General features: G+C 49.6%; 1 protein-coding gene across 10 annotated transcripts in view; it reads right to left on the bottom strand.

Annotated features, from left to right (window-relative positions):
- Positions 1-18,125, bottom strand: part of SPTAN1 (spectrin alpha, non-erythrocytic 1) — a 62,791-nt gene that overhangs the window by 30,826 nt on the left and 13,840 nt on the right. For 5 of the 10 annotated variants that reach the window (XM_044920671.1, XM_044920673.1, XM_021691667.1 and 2 more), the window contains exons 4-23: positions 14,295-14,435; positions 13,764-13,910; positions 11,879-12,012; positions 11,565-11,709; positions 11,333-11,487; positions 10,566-10,701; positions 9,224-9,325; positions 8,224-8,361; positions 7,640-7,750; positions 6,862-6,939; positions 6,567-6,722; positions 6,128-6,332; positions 5,429-5,610; positions 4,838-5,081; positions 4,524-4,646; positions 3,755-3,972; positions 2,839-2,931; positions 2,362-2,496; positions 1,160-1,308; positions 44-103 (exon numbers count right to left, since the gene is read on the bottom strand). In XM_044920671.1, the coding sequence (XP_044776606.1) occupies positions 44-103; positions 1,160-1,308; positions 2,362-2,496; positions 2,839-2,931; positions 3,755-3,972; positions 4,524-4,646; positions 4,838-5,081; positions 5,429-5,610; positions 6,128-6,332; positions 6,567-6,722; positions 6,862-6,939; positions 7,640-7,750; positions 8,224-8,361; positions 9,224-9,325; positions 10,566-10,701; positions 11,333-11,487; positions 11,565-11,709; positions 11,879-12,012; positions 13,764-13,910; positions 14,295-14,435 (2,852 nt within the window). Of the gene's footprint in view, positions 1-43; positions 104-1,159; positions 1,309-2,361; positions 2,497-2,838; positions 2,932-3,754; positions 3,973-4,523; positions 4,647-4,837; positions 5,082-5,428; positions 5,611-6,127; positions 6,333-6,566; positions 6,723-6,861; positions 6,940-7,639; positions 7,751-8,223; positions 8,362-9,223; positions 9,326-10,562; positions 10,702-11,332; positions 11,488-11,564; positions 11,710-11,878; positions 12,013-13,763; positions 13,911-14,294; positions 14,436-18,125 lie in introns of all 10 variants that reach the window. The other 5 variants (XM_021691668.1, XM_021691663.2, XM_021691666.1 and 2 more) reach the window with 2 other exon arrangements.

Raw genomic sequence — 18,125 nt, 5'->3', positions numbered from 1 at the left:
GAGAACGGACACGGGCGCTCGGCAAGGCCGCCCGCCTACTCACAGTTCCTCCACCTGTTTCATACGCAGAGACACACTGCCGGCCTCCTTAGTTACACGCGTCCTGCACGGGGGAGGGGCACAGCAAAAGCACGCACAGATTAGTGGGATTAATCCACAGGAAAGGAGAGCGGCAGCTCCAACGGGCGCCAGGAGGCTGGATGCTTCAAGTGGGGGCAACTGAGGAGCCATTCAAAAGCTCTCGGAAGCAGGCCAGGCCATGAAGGAAATCAGTAAAGAAATAGCCGGGAAAGTAAATTAGGGGGGTTAGTTTGCCTTCCTTTTCATGAACAGTCTGCCACGTTTAAGGTTGACAATTTTCCTTGTACTGGCAACACGGGGAACTGCACAGAGCAAGGCGAGGCGAGGGAAGGGCTGCCCCGAGATAGGGACCGGCCTGAGAGCGAATATGCTCCACCAGTCACATCTCAGGCCGGTGGCTTTGCTCCCACAGTTACGACCCTGGTCCAAACCACTCTCCTGTCTCAGCAGGAACGGAAAAGGTCTGGATGTGGACAAATACCTGATCTTTTCAGGGATCTCAGAGTCACAAAAGTTCTATTATAATAAAGTCTAGTGAGAACATATCTTCTGGATATCTTTCAAGTGTCCAAAACTTTTGAGCTCATTAGCAGAGCAAGACACCCTACAGGAGGGACACAGGTCGATATGGGAGCTTAGGTAGAGGACAGAGAACAGAGCCATTTCATGAAAAACCACCTCTGTCTCAGAGCAGAAAGCAGGAGAGAATCACTCTCCCAATAGCCTTTTAAAAGGGGCAGAGCTGTAGGTGTGTGGGACCTCTATCAACTCCAGAGCATCTCCCCAACTGAAGGACAAAGGTTCAGAGGGTGATGTTTAGAAAATGCTGTTGAGGAAGAGAAACTCACTTTAGGGGAAGAAACAAAATAAGGAAAATAAAGGTAACAGTCAAGGGTTTTAGGTCCAAACGGGTTAAAAGGGACTTGCGCAAAGTAGGAAGAGGGTGTCCTGAGTGCACGCGGGCACAGGAACAGTCGCTCCGAAGCCTTGGGACACTGCCTCAACCGTGGCCTACACGGGATGGAAAGTAAGCCCCGAGGGACACCTGGACCCTTGCGGTCGCCAGAATGGCCCTTACTGGTGGTCAATCTGCTCCTGCCGCACGGCGATGCTGCCCTGTTCCTCCAGGAGATTCTCGCGGGAGGCCGACTGGGCGGGGTCCAGCTTCTTCACGTATGCGGCTGGCACGAAGCCCTGCCGGTCGTTCACTTCCACCTTCCACCAGTCCTAAGGAGACACACGGACAACTGAAAGCACCAATTCCCCAGGAAGGGAGAAAGCCAGGAGGCCTGTGCGCGCACACACATGCACACACGCACACAAGGATCGTGACAGTGTCAAAGTCACTTTGTTCAAGGACTGTCCCCTGCCAAGCATGGAGAGCGGCACGAGAAAGCCACAACGACACCCAACATGAGGGCAGCCCTCTCTTCATCACACTCCACAACTTCACTAATAGTGTGACTAGCCACACGTGGCTGCATAAATTTAAATAAATTAGATCAAATTAAGTTTAAAAACTCAGTTATAACCAGTCACATTTCCATGCTTAATCATCACTGTGGTAAGAGCTACTGCAGAGCCAGCAGACAGAAAATGTCCACCATCACAGAAAGTTCCAAAGGACAATGCTGTTGAGTAAACCAGAATGAGACCGGAAGACGGTTGAGAGTCAACAGAAAATACAAATCACAGGTTTTCGCAAATGCTCATGATTAGGGTAAACTGGGGGTGTAAGAATAAGGGTCTTTAACGATGGCTGTGAACATTTCTCCAGCCTCAACTAGTATCTTTGTGATTTATCGGATGCGTGGGGTACCATGCGCCTCACTTCAAAGTCACTATCAAACAAGCATATGTCAAGGAAGGAAGCTGTTGACCTGGGAAGCATTTAATTTCGAGAGCCTAGGGGTGACGTCGCAGCTGTTGTCAACTATCTGCTGTAGTCACACGGTCTAGGTTAAGAACCAACAGCTACAAGTTCCAGAAAAACAAACTTTGGTCTGAAGAGAAGGAATTTCACCCAGAGGTGTATAATCAGGAAAAGAAGCTACCTCGAAGAGTGTGAGCCAGCTCACTGCTTCCAGGTATCTGGGAAGATGGACGGATTACCCTCTTGATCTTCCACGAGATGGACCCGTATCAAGGGGGAGACTGGGCAACTCTGGTCTCTCCTCAAATTCTAACCCAGCTTCACTGCAGACACAACGACCCACAGACACCCCACCGAGCAAAACTGGTGGTGCTGACAGAGACATACAACCCCTTCCGACGCCTTGCCTTGTTGGTGCTGTTGAGTAAGGTGAGGATATCCCCTTTCTTCATGGTGACCTCTCGAGGGCTCTTCTCCTGATAGTCGTAGAGAGCCAAGACCAGCTCTTTCCCAGTCTCATCATCCATGGGGGCCACTTGTTGCTAAAAATCCCAAGAAGGGTAAACCCAGTTAAAGGATGTCCATGGTGTGTCACCCGGGCACACGACAGACTCCAATTTCAACTCCAATTGTACCAAACACATATTTATGAGAGTTCTCCTCTGAAGCTACCAGCAAATTCTGATTCCAGAACTTTAGCTGTTCTGAATCTTAAGGAAAAAAAAAAAATCTCATTTTAAACCGTTTATACATCTTTGTGTCACAGGACGTCGCAGTGAGGCCACCAGAACATTGCCTACACCTGTCACACCTGCTGGAAGTGGCTGGGCCCTGCAGCTTCCTGAGCCCCCACTGCACAACAGCTCAACAAAAGCCCAACTCACCCGGCACGACTGAGCCTGGTCCCGCAGAGCCTGGATGCTGCTGCCATAGGCGCTGAGATCCGACATCAAAGCTTCGTGTTTCTTCAGTAGAGCCTGAAACCAAAATCACACACGGTGACCCGGGTGCAAGGAACTGGGGCGCCCCGGCCATGCTGCCTCACCGACCTGCTGCCCTCCCAAGATGTGCTCAGTTACATGCTGATTTGATCACCTCCCGCTCGCTCCACGCTCTCTCCCCATTTCTAACGAACATCAAATTTGGAGGACGTATTCTTTGTGATTCATAATACTGTCTTTTCTCCCTGCCCGTACGTGCCTACGCGGGGCTGGAAACAGACATGGAGACACAAGGCATAGTATCGCACACGTGGTGAATCCCCCGCCTGTCGTAAGAAATCAACATCACCAGCAAAGCAAAGCCCTCCCCGTGGCTACTCCTCTCCTTGCCGCATGTGGGGCCTTCACCATCACCCTCCACCACTGCTGCCCAAGCTTTTCAGTTCTCCCCTCCCCGTCTTCTGGGAGAATCCTGTATGCTGCCTGTCAGCACTCAACTACTCTGGTTTTTGTGCAGAGTGGCAAGCTAAGAGTCAGTACAAGGGCTACATCTAGCCCGTCATGAATAAAATGTCAGGCGTTTCACTCAAAAACACCAATTACTGGCAAAACATGGGATCATGGATATGTGTGCACACGCACGTGGAGAGAACAGATGGGTAAGAATGGCAAAACGCTTGTGGTAGGAAGCAGTCTCAGCTCTCCTTCTGGCACGACTGTTTCCACAGCGGAAAGTAAATAACAGCTTCTAAAGCACCCGGAAAGACCACCGACAGCTCAGAGGCTGCACCTGCTGCCCACGGCACCTTCGCAGCGGGGCCCCCGCCTGAGCCCCGGCAGGCTCCCCACGCTCGCTCACCTCCGCGGAGTCCTCGTCCTTCCCATAGTCGGTGCTGCCCACGATGGGCTCCTTCTCCCGCATCCAGGACTCGGCCTCGTTGGCGTCGGCGAAGTACTGCTGGGCCTGCAGGGAGTCTTCCAGGTCCTGCCGCCGCTGGGAGGCCTTGGACTTGAGTGACTCCCACTTCTGGTTCAGTTCGCTGAGCTTGGTCTTCACATCCTCTGCAGCAAAGTGGCCTGGAAGGTGGGCGAGGGAAGGGAGGATAAGGTAAAGGGGGATGCCACATTGCCAGACAGACAGGTCTTCTAGGTACCCACGACACCTCCAGTATGCATGCGAGCCAGGCCCCTATGAGTCCCCAGTTTTAGGAGAGGCTCGGGTCCCAACCTTTTAAGTGATCGGCTCAATTTTTGCCTCCTCGAGCCATGATCTCTATCTGGACCCTACGAAGCACCAGAGACTGGACCAAAAAGACATGCTAAAAGCTTAACAGCGCCACCCCTACTCCTTGCTCACTGAGACACGCACCAGGCTGTTCCACACTCTGTCCCCTACTTGATCTCACTCGACCCTCACAACTACGTCAGGAGTAGGTGTTATTACCTGCATCTCACAGGTAAGATGTTCAGATCGAGAGGGTAGGGTCTAGTCAAGATCACACAGGGAGGAGAGAATGGGGAAGGTACTCAATCCCACAGCCCAATCTGACTCAAGTCCACGTACTTAAGCAAAGAAAGGACATAAGAAGAGCAAGAGCAAAGCCACTCCCTGGATGGTAACCACTCACCTTCCTCCACCATGGCGTTCCCCTTCTGTGTAACGGCTTTGATGCGGGGCTCATGCCCAGCAATTTCTGCTTGGAGGGCTTGGTGCTTCTTTAGCAGATTTTGGACTCCAATCAAATCTTTGCCTGAAAGCAGAAACCGCTCCCTGGTCATCCAAGCCATCAAGAGAAAAGTCAGCCCTATCATTCTTAAGATTCCACCGGGGTTCCAGTTTAACTGAAACTTGACCTTTCTTGTTCTGACACGCACCTCCCTTATGCTATAAGGGTAGAGCCCCTTCTCAGACTTGATTCTTATCTGACGGAAGCAGACTGACCTCTGTTGGTGGATGCAGCGATGGGCTCTTTCTCCCGAATCCATGTCTCCTCATCCTCGACATCACGGAAGAGCTGCTGCAAACGTAGAGAATCAGCCAGCTTCTGCTTCCGGGCAATCATGGGTTCCCTGAGAGCCTCATAGCGAGCCACGAGGGCTTCCTGTTTCTTCCTGATGTTTTCCGCGTCAAAATGGCCAGCATCCTGGAACTGGCGGGCCTGAATGGTGATACCATCAATCCGATCCTGGAGATGGGAGAGGACGGAGGCTTGAGAGCGTGGACCAGCATTGGCAACTAGGTTCTGGACTGATCCTACTTCAATAGTGGTTTGATCATATACAAAGAAAAAGTAACACAATTTTCTTCCCAGCCCGGAGAGTATTTTTCTGCCATCTCTTTCCCTCACTATGGGCTTCCAGAAAGCTCTGAGGAGGAGTTTAGTTGGAGAAGAATAGGGAACACATAAGGCTACCTAAGAAAATCAACACCTTTTATCCTTCCAAAAACAAGTGTGGTCTGGACGTCACTTGCCGTTCTTCACTCCTGTTTCCACACCACTGACCGGGCAACAGCCCCCAAGTCACACTCTACCTGGTGAGCAGCCACATCCGCCTCCAGCAGGGCATGCTTCTTCTGGAGGTTCTGGACATTGGTAAGATCTTTGCCATAATCGTCCGAAGCCAAGTGACCTTCCACTTCATACAGCCACAGCTCAATATCCTCAACATTGCGGTTGAACTGCTGCTGCTGGTTCGCCTCGCGAAGCTTTATCCCTGGTCAAAGGAGCAGATCTGATTATCTATCTGTTAAGACTACCTTTCTGCCAATACTGCTCATGAACAATGGCCTCTTAGTGAAGGACTAGGGGTCAGGAGTGTAGTTACTGCTTCACCTCCTTCACAAAGGTAAAGAAGACAAATGCTGACTTGGAAGTTCTGTAAAAAGCATTCTGACCCCCCTGAGAGAAGAACTTCTGAGATTTACTGAATGCCCTTGGCTCTCAGCTGAGCTTTGATTTTCAGTGATGGGGCCCAGTTCAGTCACGGCCGGTTGACCGAATCACCCCCTTCTGACGCAGGCTCCCCCACTGACCAGCAATGTCAACCACATTTGCCACATCAGCAAAGCACTGACAATGCAAGGGAGGTAACTCCTACGGGGGATGAGCCTGCGTGCCCAAGGTCTGAGGGCCCACCTTACCTGGGTGGTTTATGTTCCTACACTTAATGAGGAAGGGACATGGAATCCCGCAGCATTCCTCTCACAACCCAGGGAGACACCTTCTCTTACCTTTCAGTTCAGTGGCTTCCAGCAACTTCTTCCATAAACTGATGACCTCATTCATACGAGCTGCTACCTCATCTTTGGCATAGTGGTTGACATCAATCAGCTTTTGCCCCGCTTTCTCCAGGGCATCGATGCGGCTCTGGTTGGCCGAGAGCTCAGCCTCAAAAGCCTGATGCTTCTGTACTTTTCCTTGTAGGTTGGATGGGTCCTGCCAATAAAAGGAAGAAGGGGGTTCTACCTTGCACCTGAGTATGGTCAAACTACCCTACTACGTTACCTTTGTACTTCTCTTTATGGGCAGGGGGCAGGGGTAGAAAACAGCCTACATTAAATAGTGCAGTTTTTGGAATTCCCTATCTCTTTCTTTAGCTACAATTTATCTGCGGGAAGTGCCTTTAGCTTCCCATCCAAATGCTACATGGCAATGCCGGCAAGACATTACTTTATAAGCTTCATCTGTGGCAGTTTTCATCTTCTCATTGACCCAGCTCTTGAGCTCATCGGAGTCGCGGAAAAACTGCTGCAGGTGGAAAGAGTCCGCCAGCTGGGCCCGGCGACACATGGCTCGCTCATGAAGGGCATTGCGGCGGCTCAGCAGCTGAAAGACAAGGAGCCGCGTAAATCTCCGGTTCCTACTCCCCAGGGATTTCTGGCTCAAGAGGCTACATGGCAACACGCGTCTCAGAAGGGAGAGCCGGGGGTTGAAGGGAAGGCACGTGGAGAAGCCAGGAACGCACCGCATCTCGGCGGGTGGCCACGTCGTCCATGGCGTAGTGGTTGTTCTGAATCAGCTTGGTTGCAAACTCATCCAGTGCCTACGAGGGAAGAATCAGGGTTGTTCCCCGGGAGGCACACGGTTGGCTCAGCGTGGCCTCCAGAGCGAAATAATTACTGACAGGTCACAAAACACACTAAACCATCACACAGGTCAACGTTTCTCCTTCACTTTTGAGTGTTTGCTTGGCGTTGTTAGTCAGAGACAACACTGTTACGCTAGCTCCCTTCAGGACGGGAGACATTTGCTGTAGCTGACGTCACGACACATCTGACAGGGTCAGACAGGGGTCGCCAACGGGTTAGCAGCCTTCCAGTTCTTGCCTCTAAGAACTGTTTTCAAGGGGAAAAATACCTCTCCCATGAGCTCTAGCTACTTTCACTTTTTAATTTTATTTTTTGAAGATTTTAAGTAATCTCTACACCCAACGTGGGACCCAAACTTACGACCCCGAGATCAAGAGTCACAAAGTCTGCCGACTGAGCCAGCCAGGCGCCCCGAACTCTACTTTCAGTGGAAGGGAAATGTCAGCGTGGAGGTTGACATCAGGAGAAGATCTCATCCCGTGAGCTATGGCAGGCCTCCCCCGAGGCCATGCTCCGCCACCACTATGAGATCTGAAGCCCCCACAGGGTCGCCTCTCACGCAGATCCTCTATCATGTCTGCTCGGAAACCCTCAAGAAGAATGGACTCTGGGCTGAATCTAAGGATCACCCAAAGGTACAAGAAAGGGTCTTACTGTAATTTTTTCCTCCTGGGCGCTGAGGGATTTCTCAAAGTCCTCGTGCTTTTTGAGGAGTGCCTCCACACTATCCAAGGAGTCTCCCAAGTCTTCGTTCAGCAGGAAGGCCTTGAGAAAGAAAACAGAAGTGCTCAGAGTGATGCCCTTTCACCCCTTAAGGCTTTTGGCAAGCAAAGGATATGGTGGCCAAAACATGAAAAGAAAAGAAATTCTACAGCTATTAAACTTCTAAGATGTCTTCCAGAAAGCCTAACATCCTCTAGATTCACTTAACACTAATCTAAGAATAGGGTGAAGTGCTAAGTTCCAGACCAAAAACACCCAAAACGCCTCTAGAGTAAGAAGCAATCCCACACCAGCACACTCCTCTCTAAGCCCGGGGCCTGTCCCAAGGGCCTCCAATCCCAGTGGCGGGAAGAAAGTTGGCAGAGCCGCCAGGAGCCACTCGGCGAACCCTCTTCACCCGATTCACAACCACAGTTTCCTGGTAATTTCCTGCCTGAAATAAGCCAGCCATCTGAACAGCAGACAAGAGAGAAAGGAAGCCGTGGCAGGCGGGCGGGCGGGCGGACGGACGGTACCTCCTGCTTGCTCATCCAGTTGTCCACCTGCTCGGTGTCGCGGTAGAAGAGCTGCAGGTCCATGCATTGCTCGTACTGCTGCCGCCGCAGCTCCCACAGCTCCAGCAGGGCGGCCCGCTCCTCGGCCAGGACGCTCAGCTGGGTGGGGGACACGGGGGCATTGGGCGCAGGGCAGGTCGGCCACCCACCCCCAGGCAAACAGAAAGGTTGCCCTGACATTTCTAATCCTCACACTCATCTTCCGGCCTGTTTTCTGGTTGGCAAAAGGGGGCGTATCCCATTCACTTGGGTCAGCCAAGTCCCAGGGAACCACGCAAATCCCTAGTGGTTTGTATGTTTATGCGAATTAGGAGAGGGAACTCTAGTTAATCTAGAATTAATTTACTGCCATCAAATGATGTTAGGTCAAAATGCTAAGTCAACTTTAGGTAGAAGAAAAAGGGCATCTTTCTAAAAGGTGGACAGTAAAAATGGGGGTAAGGCGTCTCAGCTGAGAAAGGCTGACTGGGTGGGTGTTCCATAAAACATGGGAGGCTCACAAAGGCCCCAGGCATAAGTTTTACGTTCCACAGTTGACAACAAGTGTGTCTTTGAAACTTCTCTTCCTAGTCTACACAATCTTAAAACATCATTCTCTAATGTTCCTCAGGTATCTTCATACTCAGATCCTGTGGAACTTGCAAATCGTGTACACTTATACGTATTATCTGAAAGCAAGCAGTGTCCTCCGGTTCCACCACTAACGCAGGACTCAACTCCCCACAAAGTCCCCTTTAAGTAGGAAATGGGTCATAAATGTTCCAAATGGATGGAACTTTCTCCCTCTGATCAATCACCATCCTACACATAGGTCTTCTTCAGTCTCTCAAGAAGCTGCCCCTGAACTCTCCGGTGCGAGCTCTGTGGAAGCTTCTCGCATACCACGGCGACACAGCCTGGATATTAAAGGATGGATAACAGCTTTCAGAGACTTTCAGTTAAAGAACCTCTCCTCTCTTACCTTCTCCCTCACTTCATCTGAGGCATAATGGCCAGCGGCAAGCAGGGCCTGTCCAGACTCATCTGCAGATTTAAAGCTGTCCTCGTGAGCGTCGATTTCACCCTACAGCGAGAAAAGGCACAATTTATGCCCAGCAACTTAGAAAGCAGAGATGCTGAATTTCACACAATAGTTACAAATCAGAATTTCCCATCTCCACCAAGGAGCACGATCAAAGAGGAGGCCAGGCTCCCTAACATCGGTCTGGGTTATCCAAGCACGAGGGCACCATTTACTGAGAAGTCTTTTTGCCACTGGCTTTTCAGGCCACCTCTGTCAAAGCCTGTCATGTTTCCATACATTCAAGGCTCTGAGCTCCATCTTCTGTTCTGTTGGGCTCTCTACCCTCCTTGTGCTGGATGCAGGGGTTGAGGATTTTATAGCACCTGGTAGGGTATGTGCTTCCCGATCCCACCCCGTTCTTCAAAATTGCCTCAGCTGGTTTTGAATTTTTTTCTTCCAAATCAAGTTTAGAATCAGCTTGTCTCATTCCAGAAGCAAAGAAAGACCTGCAGGGTTTCTGTGTGGAATGGCACTGAGTGTAAAGATCCTGGGGAGAATTTTTCTACCTTTACAAGAGATCGTTCCAGCCACGCATGAGATAAGATGTTCCCCTTTAGTCTTTCTTCAGTCTTTCAACAAAGCCTAACCGCCATCTTCGCAGATGTTACACAACTTTTGTTAGATGTATTCCCAAGTACATTATACTTTCTGATACAATTATAAGTAGCATTTTAAAAAAATGATGTTTCTGTTGCTAGTGTATTTGACATTCATATATTGACTTTCTTACATCTACCATATTAAAACCTCTCAGAAGACTTACAGTAATAATAATTTTTTACGATCCTGTTTCATAGTGTTTTCCAAAACTACCTAGCCATAGAAAACCTTTCTTTTTAAGGTAAAGCCTATTAAGAGCTCATAAAACCAGTTTCCTGTGGAACATAGTTTAGGGAAAAACCAGAATAAGAAATTTAATTACACCAAATATGAAACTCAGCATTTAAACGAAGACACTGTTTAAGATGGTACATGACTGATGTACAAAACAGTAGCACCTCCATCTTGCCGGGGCGTGGCCTCTCACTTTTACGGACCACACTTAATCTCCTGACGTTTAACCTGTTTCACCATCTATGAGAAGCACGCAAAGCCAGTCTCCAAAAGCAAAACCAACAACAATCCCGTGGTGAGAGCTACCTGTGAACAAAGTTTCAGCCACTCTGGCTGTAAGTAAGAGTCCCAACCCGATGTGTTACAAGCTAAGGCCTTTCCTTCTGGAAGATGTTGGAGACGCTACCTTGTGCTCCTGATGCCTGTCCAGCAGGGCTTCAGCCCCAGCCACGTCATTGGCGAGCTCATCAGCATTGATGAGGGCTTTCATCTCAGTCACCCAGCTGGTGAGGTCGCGGAAGTCAGCAAGGAAGCGTTGAAGCCTACAGAAAACCAAGATAAGCCATTAGATGTTCCCAGTGGAGAGCCCGGATGAAAAATGCCTTCTTAAAGCTCTGAATTCTGTCCTCAGACCATGCCAACTCTAGTCCTGGGACACAGAGGATTCTTTAGTCTGACCATAAAGGAAAGCAAGAGAAGGATGAAATCAATCCCTTAAAACCTAGGTCGTGTCCATCACTGTAATTCCCCAATCTGGTCCCTTCTCTCCAACTTCCTGGTCATTCCCCAGTGCTAGCTCTGCTCAGTAATTAGCATTCTTTCATTTCCCAGTCCTTGATTTACTCAATTTTAATGGTATATTCCATTGGTGCTCTGATCGCTAAGGAGAGATTTCCACTTCTACTGGTCATAATGCAGCAATATAGAACGGAAGAATATTCATAAAGTCATAAATACAATGTACACACACACACACACACACAGCAGAGTGGCCAGTCTCCAAACAAATACGACATAGGCAGGAAAAAGCCACCTGCACTTTCTTAGTACAGGAAGCTGGCAGGTGCACAGCAGCGTTCTCAGTATGCACAAGGGACCCCGAAGCCTGCCTCCCCGACTCTCTAAGAGACGTCCAACGGCCCGGGTCGCTGAGTCCCAGGAGAGGAGTCCCACCTGTAGGAGTCGTTGAGGCGGGCGTGTCTCTCGGCTGCCAGAGTCCGGATCTGCTCCCAGTTGGCAATCAGCTCCTCTCGCTTCACCTGAATCTGTGCGGCGCTCAGAGGGTGGGACTGCTGCAGGCGGTCGGCCTCGGCACACAGGGCTTTGACCTGGAAATGCCCTCCATCAGACTGTGCTCGTACCCCCTGCTAACTTATGTATGGAACCGGCTGCTTTCCGAACCCACCTTGTCCTCCAAAGCAGCAAGATCTCTCTCCAAACCCTCGTGCTTCCGCAGCAGAGCCTGAACACTGGCCAGGTCACGGCCAAAATCGTCAGAGGCCATTAACTGCTCCTTTTCCTTAATCCAGCTGATAGTCTCATCCACATCCCTACGGAACAGAGACACCAGGGCAGCCACTTATGGCAACTGCCTAGAGCCGGGGGTGCCGCAGCGGGCCAGGCCCCAGGTGGCTCCAGCATCTTCTTGGCATGTGCCATATACTCGACCCGGCCCCCCAGGTACGTGCCCATGCCCGGCAGCCCGCCCTGGCTCAGTACCTGTTAAAGCGCTGAACCTCAGCCGCCCCGAAGAGCTTCCCCTGTCTCTGAAGGGCCAGTCCCTTCAGCCGCTGCCAGGCCGCGTTCACTTCATCCTGCTTGGTCTTGATGGTTCCCTCCTCGGGGTGCTGCTCCTACATGAGGGACAGCAGACTAAGAGAGGTCCAATGGCATGGGTCGCTGAGTCCCAGGAGAGTCCTGAGCCCCTGGCTCGTCCAAGTCTCTGCCTCAGCAAATCCTCTTTCTGAAGCAATACTGCTTTTATGCATGAAATGAAGCCAAGCTTGTTTAAAACTAGCCTCCAGGGGCACCTGGGAGGCTCAACTGGTTAAGTGTCTGACTCTGGATTTCGGCTCAGGTTGTGATTTGGGGGTCTTGAGATCGAGCCCCACGTCAGGCTCCACACTGTATGTGGAGCCTGCTTAAGATTCTCTCTCTCTCCCTCTCCCCCTCCCTCCCCCGCTTGCTCTCACTCTCAAATAAATAAATAAGTAAGTAAAACTAGCTTCCATTTCCTTTTACATAAAAAGGAAGGGTCATTATCTAGCCCTTGGAGTAGATGGTGAGGCCATAAAGCAGTGGCGGGTATCAGTACCAAAACCTTTATTTTTTTTAATTTTTTTATTTTTTAAAGATTCCATTTGTTTATTTGACAGAGAGAGAGAGACACAGTGAGAGAGGGAACACAAGCAGGGGCAGAGGGAGAGGGAGAAGCAGGCTTCCCGCCGAGCAGGGAGCCCGATGCGGGGCCCGATCCCAGGACCCTGGGATCACGACCTGAGCCGAAGGCAGACGCTTAAGGGCTGAGCCACCCAGGGGTCCCAATAAAAATAACATGTAAAGTAACAAATGAAGCATTTCAGGGTTCTGGGGTCCATCTGTGAGATCTCAGGCGTGGCCTGACTGCTCTTCTCAGCACAACCTCAGGATGCCCCAAGATTCTGGGGCAGGGGGTGGGGGCTCACTGTGGAAGGTGAGGTATTTCTGAGGAATGCTGGCTCTTCTTTCATCACCAGCCAGAAAGGGAACAAGTACCAACCCTGAAGCAGATCCATAAGTTTAAGATTTAGACCCCCAAAATCAAATTTCCCTGAAAGCAAAAACTCCAGGTCCTGCTGCTGGACATCTGTGGAGCACTCTGACGCCCGTCTTGGAAGCAGAGGAGAAAGCAGTAGCTTACGGGACCGGGCACGTGGGCAATGGGGAAAGGTTACACTATCCCCCCTTAATGGCTCAGGGCCACCAGTGGAGAGCCCATTCATTACAAGGTTCCCCAGGTTCCCAAGAGAGCAGTCAGGCATCAGTGGATGCCTGCCAACCCTAAGAAGCATTCACCACCACACCCTCATCTGGGAACCCCTGACACCCAGCTTTAGCAACCCAATAAAAGCATCGCCAAGCCCTACCCGAAAGTGGGTGGAGGAAGCAGATGAAATGAACTCTGCCCTTCCTGCCTGTGGCCACAAGTTAGAAAGCAGTTTCTACCTTAGTAATCAGCATTGCTGCCTTACTTAGATCTAAACAAAACTCTCAGACATGCTTACCAAACCCTGCTGACTCAGAAACTAGGGAAGTGATCATCAAAATTTTCTTCTGGGGGTCCCTGGGTGACTCAGTTGGTTAAGCATCTGCTTGGGCTCTGGTCATGATCCCAGGGTCCTGGGATCAAGCCCTGCATTGGCCTCCTTGCTCAGCAGTGAGTCTGCTTGACCCTCTCCCAAGCCCCCTGCTTGTGCTCTCCTCCGCCCCAAATAAATAAATAACATCTTAAAAAAAAAAATAAAGTTATTAAAAAAACCCCAAAAAACCACAAAATTTTCTTCTGAAAACACCAGAGAGTTAATATTATGATGTGGGAAGAAGCACATAGCACATTGCTACCTACCTGAATGAGCTTGGCAGCAAACTGGTTCACTTCATTAACTCTTTCTTCATGGGCAGCCATATCTGTTTGAAACTCTTCAAATTTCTTCTGTAAAACCTCCACGTGCTCCAAGTCCTGGCCCAGCTCCTCGGAAGTCACGATAGCTTCCTATTCAGGACCATACCAGAGCCAGAGTCACGAACGAACTCTTGGAAATGATGGCTCCTAGAAACCCAGCATGAACGAGGCCCACCAGGATGGGCCACGTTAGCTTTAGTGGATGCTAGTTTATCCTGGGTGAGCTTAGCTCCCCTCCTCGTTAAAAGGCTGAGCTCATGATGTTTCAGTGTGAGACTCCAGGTTTCAGAGTTCCAGGCGAGCACCTGCCGGGGAGCAGCTGGAGCTGGAGCAATCCCACTACACACCTTCTGCTGCTCACACAGGCTCGGCTGTGGCTGCAGGGGGTGGGGGTGGGGGGTGGGGGTGGGGGACACCCTTCCCTTGCTCTCGCGAAGGTGAGTTACTCTGCAAACCTTCCCCTCGGAAACAGACCTTGTCATTGATCCAGTCCATCACGTCCTCACACTCTCGCAAATACTGCACCAGCTTCTGAGCCTGCAGCAGTTTGACTCCCTTCTCCCGCATCTTCTCCAAAAGCAGCTCCCACTGGCGGTGCAGCTCCATCAAACGAGTCTGCAGGTTAAAAATCAGCCTCAGAGATCATAACCATTTCTATGGGATCTGGCTCCTCCACAGACTTCCCATGAGTCAGAAACCCCACAGCTCGGAAGTCTTTCTAAAGATAATCTCCACTCCCCCCTCCAAAGATATTCCCGAAACGGAGGGAAACCAGAAGTCTGAGAACTGGAAAGAAGAGACACCTCACAGTGGTTTAGTAGGTCTTAAAGAACAAAATAACTGACCTTTCGCAGGTGGATTTTTTTCTAGTTTACTTTAGGGGAATTATATTCAACTATTATTGATGTTACATTATTTATAATTTATGTTCTTAGTAATGAACCATTAAGTGGGATTCCTGGGTCAGAAGACTACTGGGGAAGGAGATAGGAGGAATTGACATGGAAACTAAGCGGGGCACCTGGGTGGCTCAGTCGTTACACGTCTGCCTTCGGCTCAGGTCATGGTCCCAGGGTCCTGGGATCAAGCCCCACATCAGGCTCCCTGCTCCTCCCTCTCCCACTTCCCCCTGCTTATGTTCCCTCTCTCTCTGTGTCTCTGTCAAATAAATAAAATCTTTAAAAAAAAAAGAAAGAAACTGAGCAGAAATTCCTCAAGGGTGTGTTCTGAATTGTGGAGGGAAACAATGAAACAAGAGATCTTATGAGCACTGTGAATGCAAAGAAATAATGATGAGGCCCAAGTCAACAGGAACACCTTCATATAAAAAGAGGAGGGTGCCTGGGTGGCTCAGTTAAGCATCTGCCTTCGGCTTGGGTCATGATCTCAGGGTCCTGCAATCGAGTCCCGCAAGGGGCTCCCTGCTCAGCGGAGAGCCTGCTTCTCCCTCTTGCCTCCCTCTCGCTGTCTCTCATGAATAAAATTTTTAAATAAAAAATAATAAAAGTAGAAGAGATGGGGCCCTGAAATGTAATCAGCGATCGAAAAGCATTTTTGGTAGAAAAGTTCTGGAACTTCGATGAAAACATAGTTTGTGGTCCAATACATCCAGGTTGGGTTTATTTCCAACTTCACCCAAGTGGCAGCCCCAGGCTCAAACATACTCACTTCCCAGCATCTTTGGGTTCCCATGGCACAGTTTCTAGTAAGGACCTGCCCACAACTGGGGGGATCCAGTCATCAATTCAAGCTTCCGGGATGCTTTCTGGTATCTAATCCAATCTCCATGTGTTGCCTATGCCTACCCAAGATACTGGGAGTTTCCACATAACGCTGGCAGACTAAGTAAAACACACGACAAGGCTGAAACACTCACAGAAGAGAAGTCTGGGATCCGCCCATGGTTGAGACACCCCTCCCAGCCAGCTAAAATCTTGAAAGCCAAGGGACAGCCAACATGGGTGGATCCTCTTAGAAACAAGGGTGCATGTTTCACTTGAAAGAGGAAACAGCAGGGGGATATAAATGTTCACACAATTCACTTCCACCACTGCAGGTTGCAAAGCAGCCTGCCAATGGGAAGAAAGTGAAAGGCACTCCAAGGCAGGGGGGAAGGAACGGGCAAGCAGCAGCAACTCAATATTCCACCTACTCGGATGTGGGACCCGATGTGGGTGGCGGTGACTATGGGGCGCCACGCTGTCCGGTACGGTGTGAAAGTCTAAACCGACGACAGAGAGGTTATCCAGGACATAGAAGCAATCTTCACCCTCCACCCCCCGCCCCCACGTTAACCTGCCTGCCAAACGCTGTCACCGAGTTATGGAGCCAGATAAAGCACCAAGCCAGGATCACCATGGGAACTGTGAGCATGACAGTGAAGATTAAATGAAAGCCCTTTGCTCCAATTAAAAACGAGACCACCAGAGGCTCACAGAAAACCTCACCCTCAAGTCCGTGGTCAGTCCCTCACAAAGATCTTTTTCACACCCTCGGGTAAAGAACCAGGGCATGGGGCGCCTGGGTGGCTCAGCTGGTTAAGCGACTGCCTTCAGCTCAGGTCATGATCTCGGGGTCCTGGGATCGAGCCCCACATCGGGCTCCCTGCTCGGCAGGAAGCCTGCTTCTCCCTCTCCCACTCCCCCTGCTTGTGTTCCCTCTCTCCCTGTGTCTCTCTGTCAAATAAATAAATAAAATCTTAAAAAAATAATAATAATAAAATAAAATAAAGAACTAGGGCAAAGCCCGCTCCAGTACTGGAACCACCCTCCCATTCTTGGTGTATCTGATCTCGTAAACATTGCAGGTTAGAGTCCAGTTTCCCAAGCACACTGCAGTTCGAGAGTGTGAGCGGGCTGGCAGGCAAGTGCACCTGGGAAAGGCACAGAAAGCTGACTGGGTGGAGGTGAAGTCCTGGTTCTGACTCAGGTGGATTTCTCAACAGGGGCATGAGCAAACAGCAGGAGCTTTCAGAGAAGCAGATGGGTGAGAAAATAAGGAAAGCCAACAGGAATGAAATACAGCTTGGAAAAATAAAGCAAATAATCGTCAGTAGACAAAGGAAGGCATTCATCGGAATTCCAGTTGCCATCTACTAGCTGTGGGATCTGGAGAAGTTACTCAAACTTCTCCGAGCTTCGGTTTCTTCTCTTCCATACTGTGGGGATGATGGGTACCTAGTGAGTTTCTAGTGAAGATCAGAGACTACCTGCGTCAAAATGGCAAAGTGTTAGCACATAAATAGCTACTCAACAAACGGTGGCTAACAGCACTTTTAAATGTTGCTTTAATAAGATCTCCAGGAGGAGGGTCATTACTAACAGAGCTGAATGAAGTGAGTGTGGGGTCTCCTCCTCTCCAGATTAGTCACTAAAGTCCAACACTCTATCTGCTTCTCTTGTCCCCCATCTGCAGCCCGGTTATATGCCGCTACAGCGCCCCGCACTCTGGGTAAACAACTTCTATCAAGCAAATAATAAGGCATGCTGCTTTCATTTACTTTAAGACTGTATACAAAATAGTGAGAAAATGAGCAGAAAGACATTTATATTTAATTGCAGAGACACACGGTACATATTTAATTACAGAGATACATGTTACATTACCCAAATGGGTTTAACGTAATTAAATAGTTGGTCATATGGCATTCAAAATTTACTCTTATTTCCTACTCGCAATCATTACTAGTAATAGTTAATTATTAATAAGCTTAGGGCTGACTGCAAGTCTTTAATATGAGACTGCAGAGTCTATTAGTGCAAAAGAGAGACAACAAGTATTTATTGTTGAAAACCACTAGACCAGATCCTACAGGAATGAAAGCTCCACAAGGGTGTCAGGGAAGAGCAGGGGGTAGGGATGTTTCTAGCTGGGGCTTATAAATGTAGCTTTCATCTAACTCTCCACAATTGCCTTGACTGGTAAGGGACTGAAAAGGCCAGTCCCTCAAGGGAACGTGACTTTGGATGACAAAGAACAAGACACAGAGATAGGAATGAGGTAAATCAGAAACAGGTAAGAGCATCCGTTGTGAGAAACTAAGTACACATACTTTATCCTAAAGAGGTTTGCTTTCCCTTAATATCTTGCTACTGGACATGTTAAAGCAGACAAAGATAATTATCAGTGAACTGGCACCAAACAAGCCAAATCAAAGAACGTAAGGACGCCTGCTTCAACGTTGGTTGTTATCAATCACTACGGTCACCGACCAGCAGGTGCTGCAAGTCACTGCTCACAGCTGGACCCTTAACTGGCTTGGGGACTAGACCTCAGCAAACCACCTTTGCGGGCAAGCCACCAAGA

This window comes from Neomonachus schauinslandi, chromosome 13 (genome assembly GCF_002201575.2).
Source record: "Neomonachus schauinslandi chromosome 13, ASM220157v2, whole genome shotgun sequence".
Lineage (NCBI taxonomy): Eukaryota > Metazoa > Chordata > Mammalia > Carnivora > Phocidae > Neomonachus > Neomonachus schauinslandi.
Note: the sequence above shows the minus strand (reverse complement) of the source record. Positions and strands in the feature narration are given on the sequence as shown.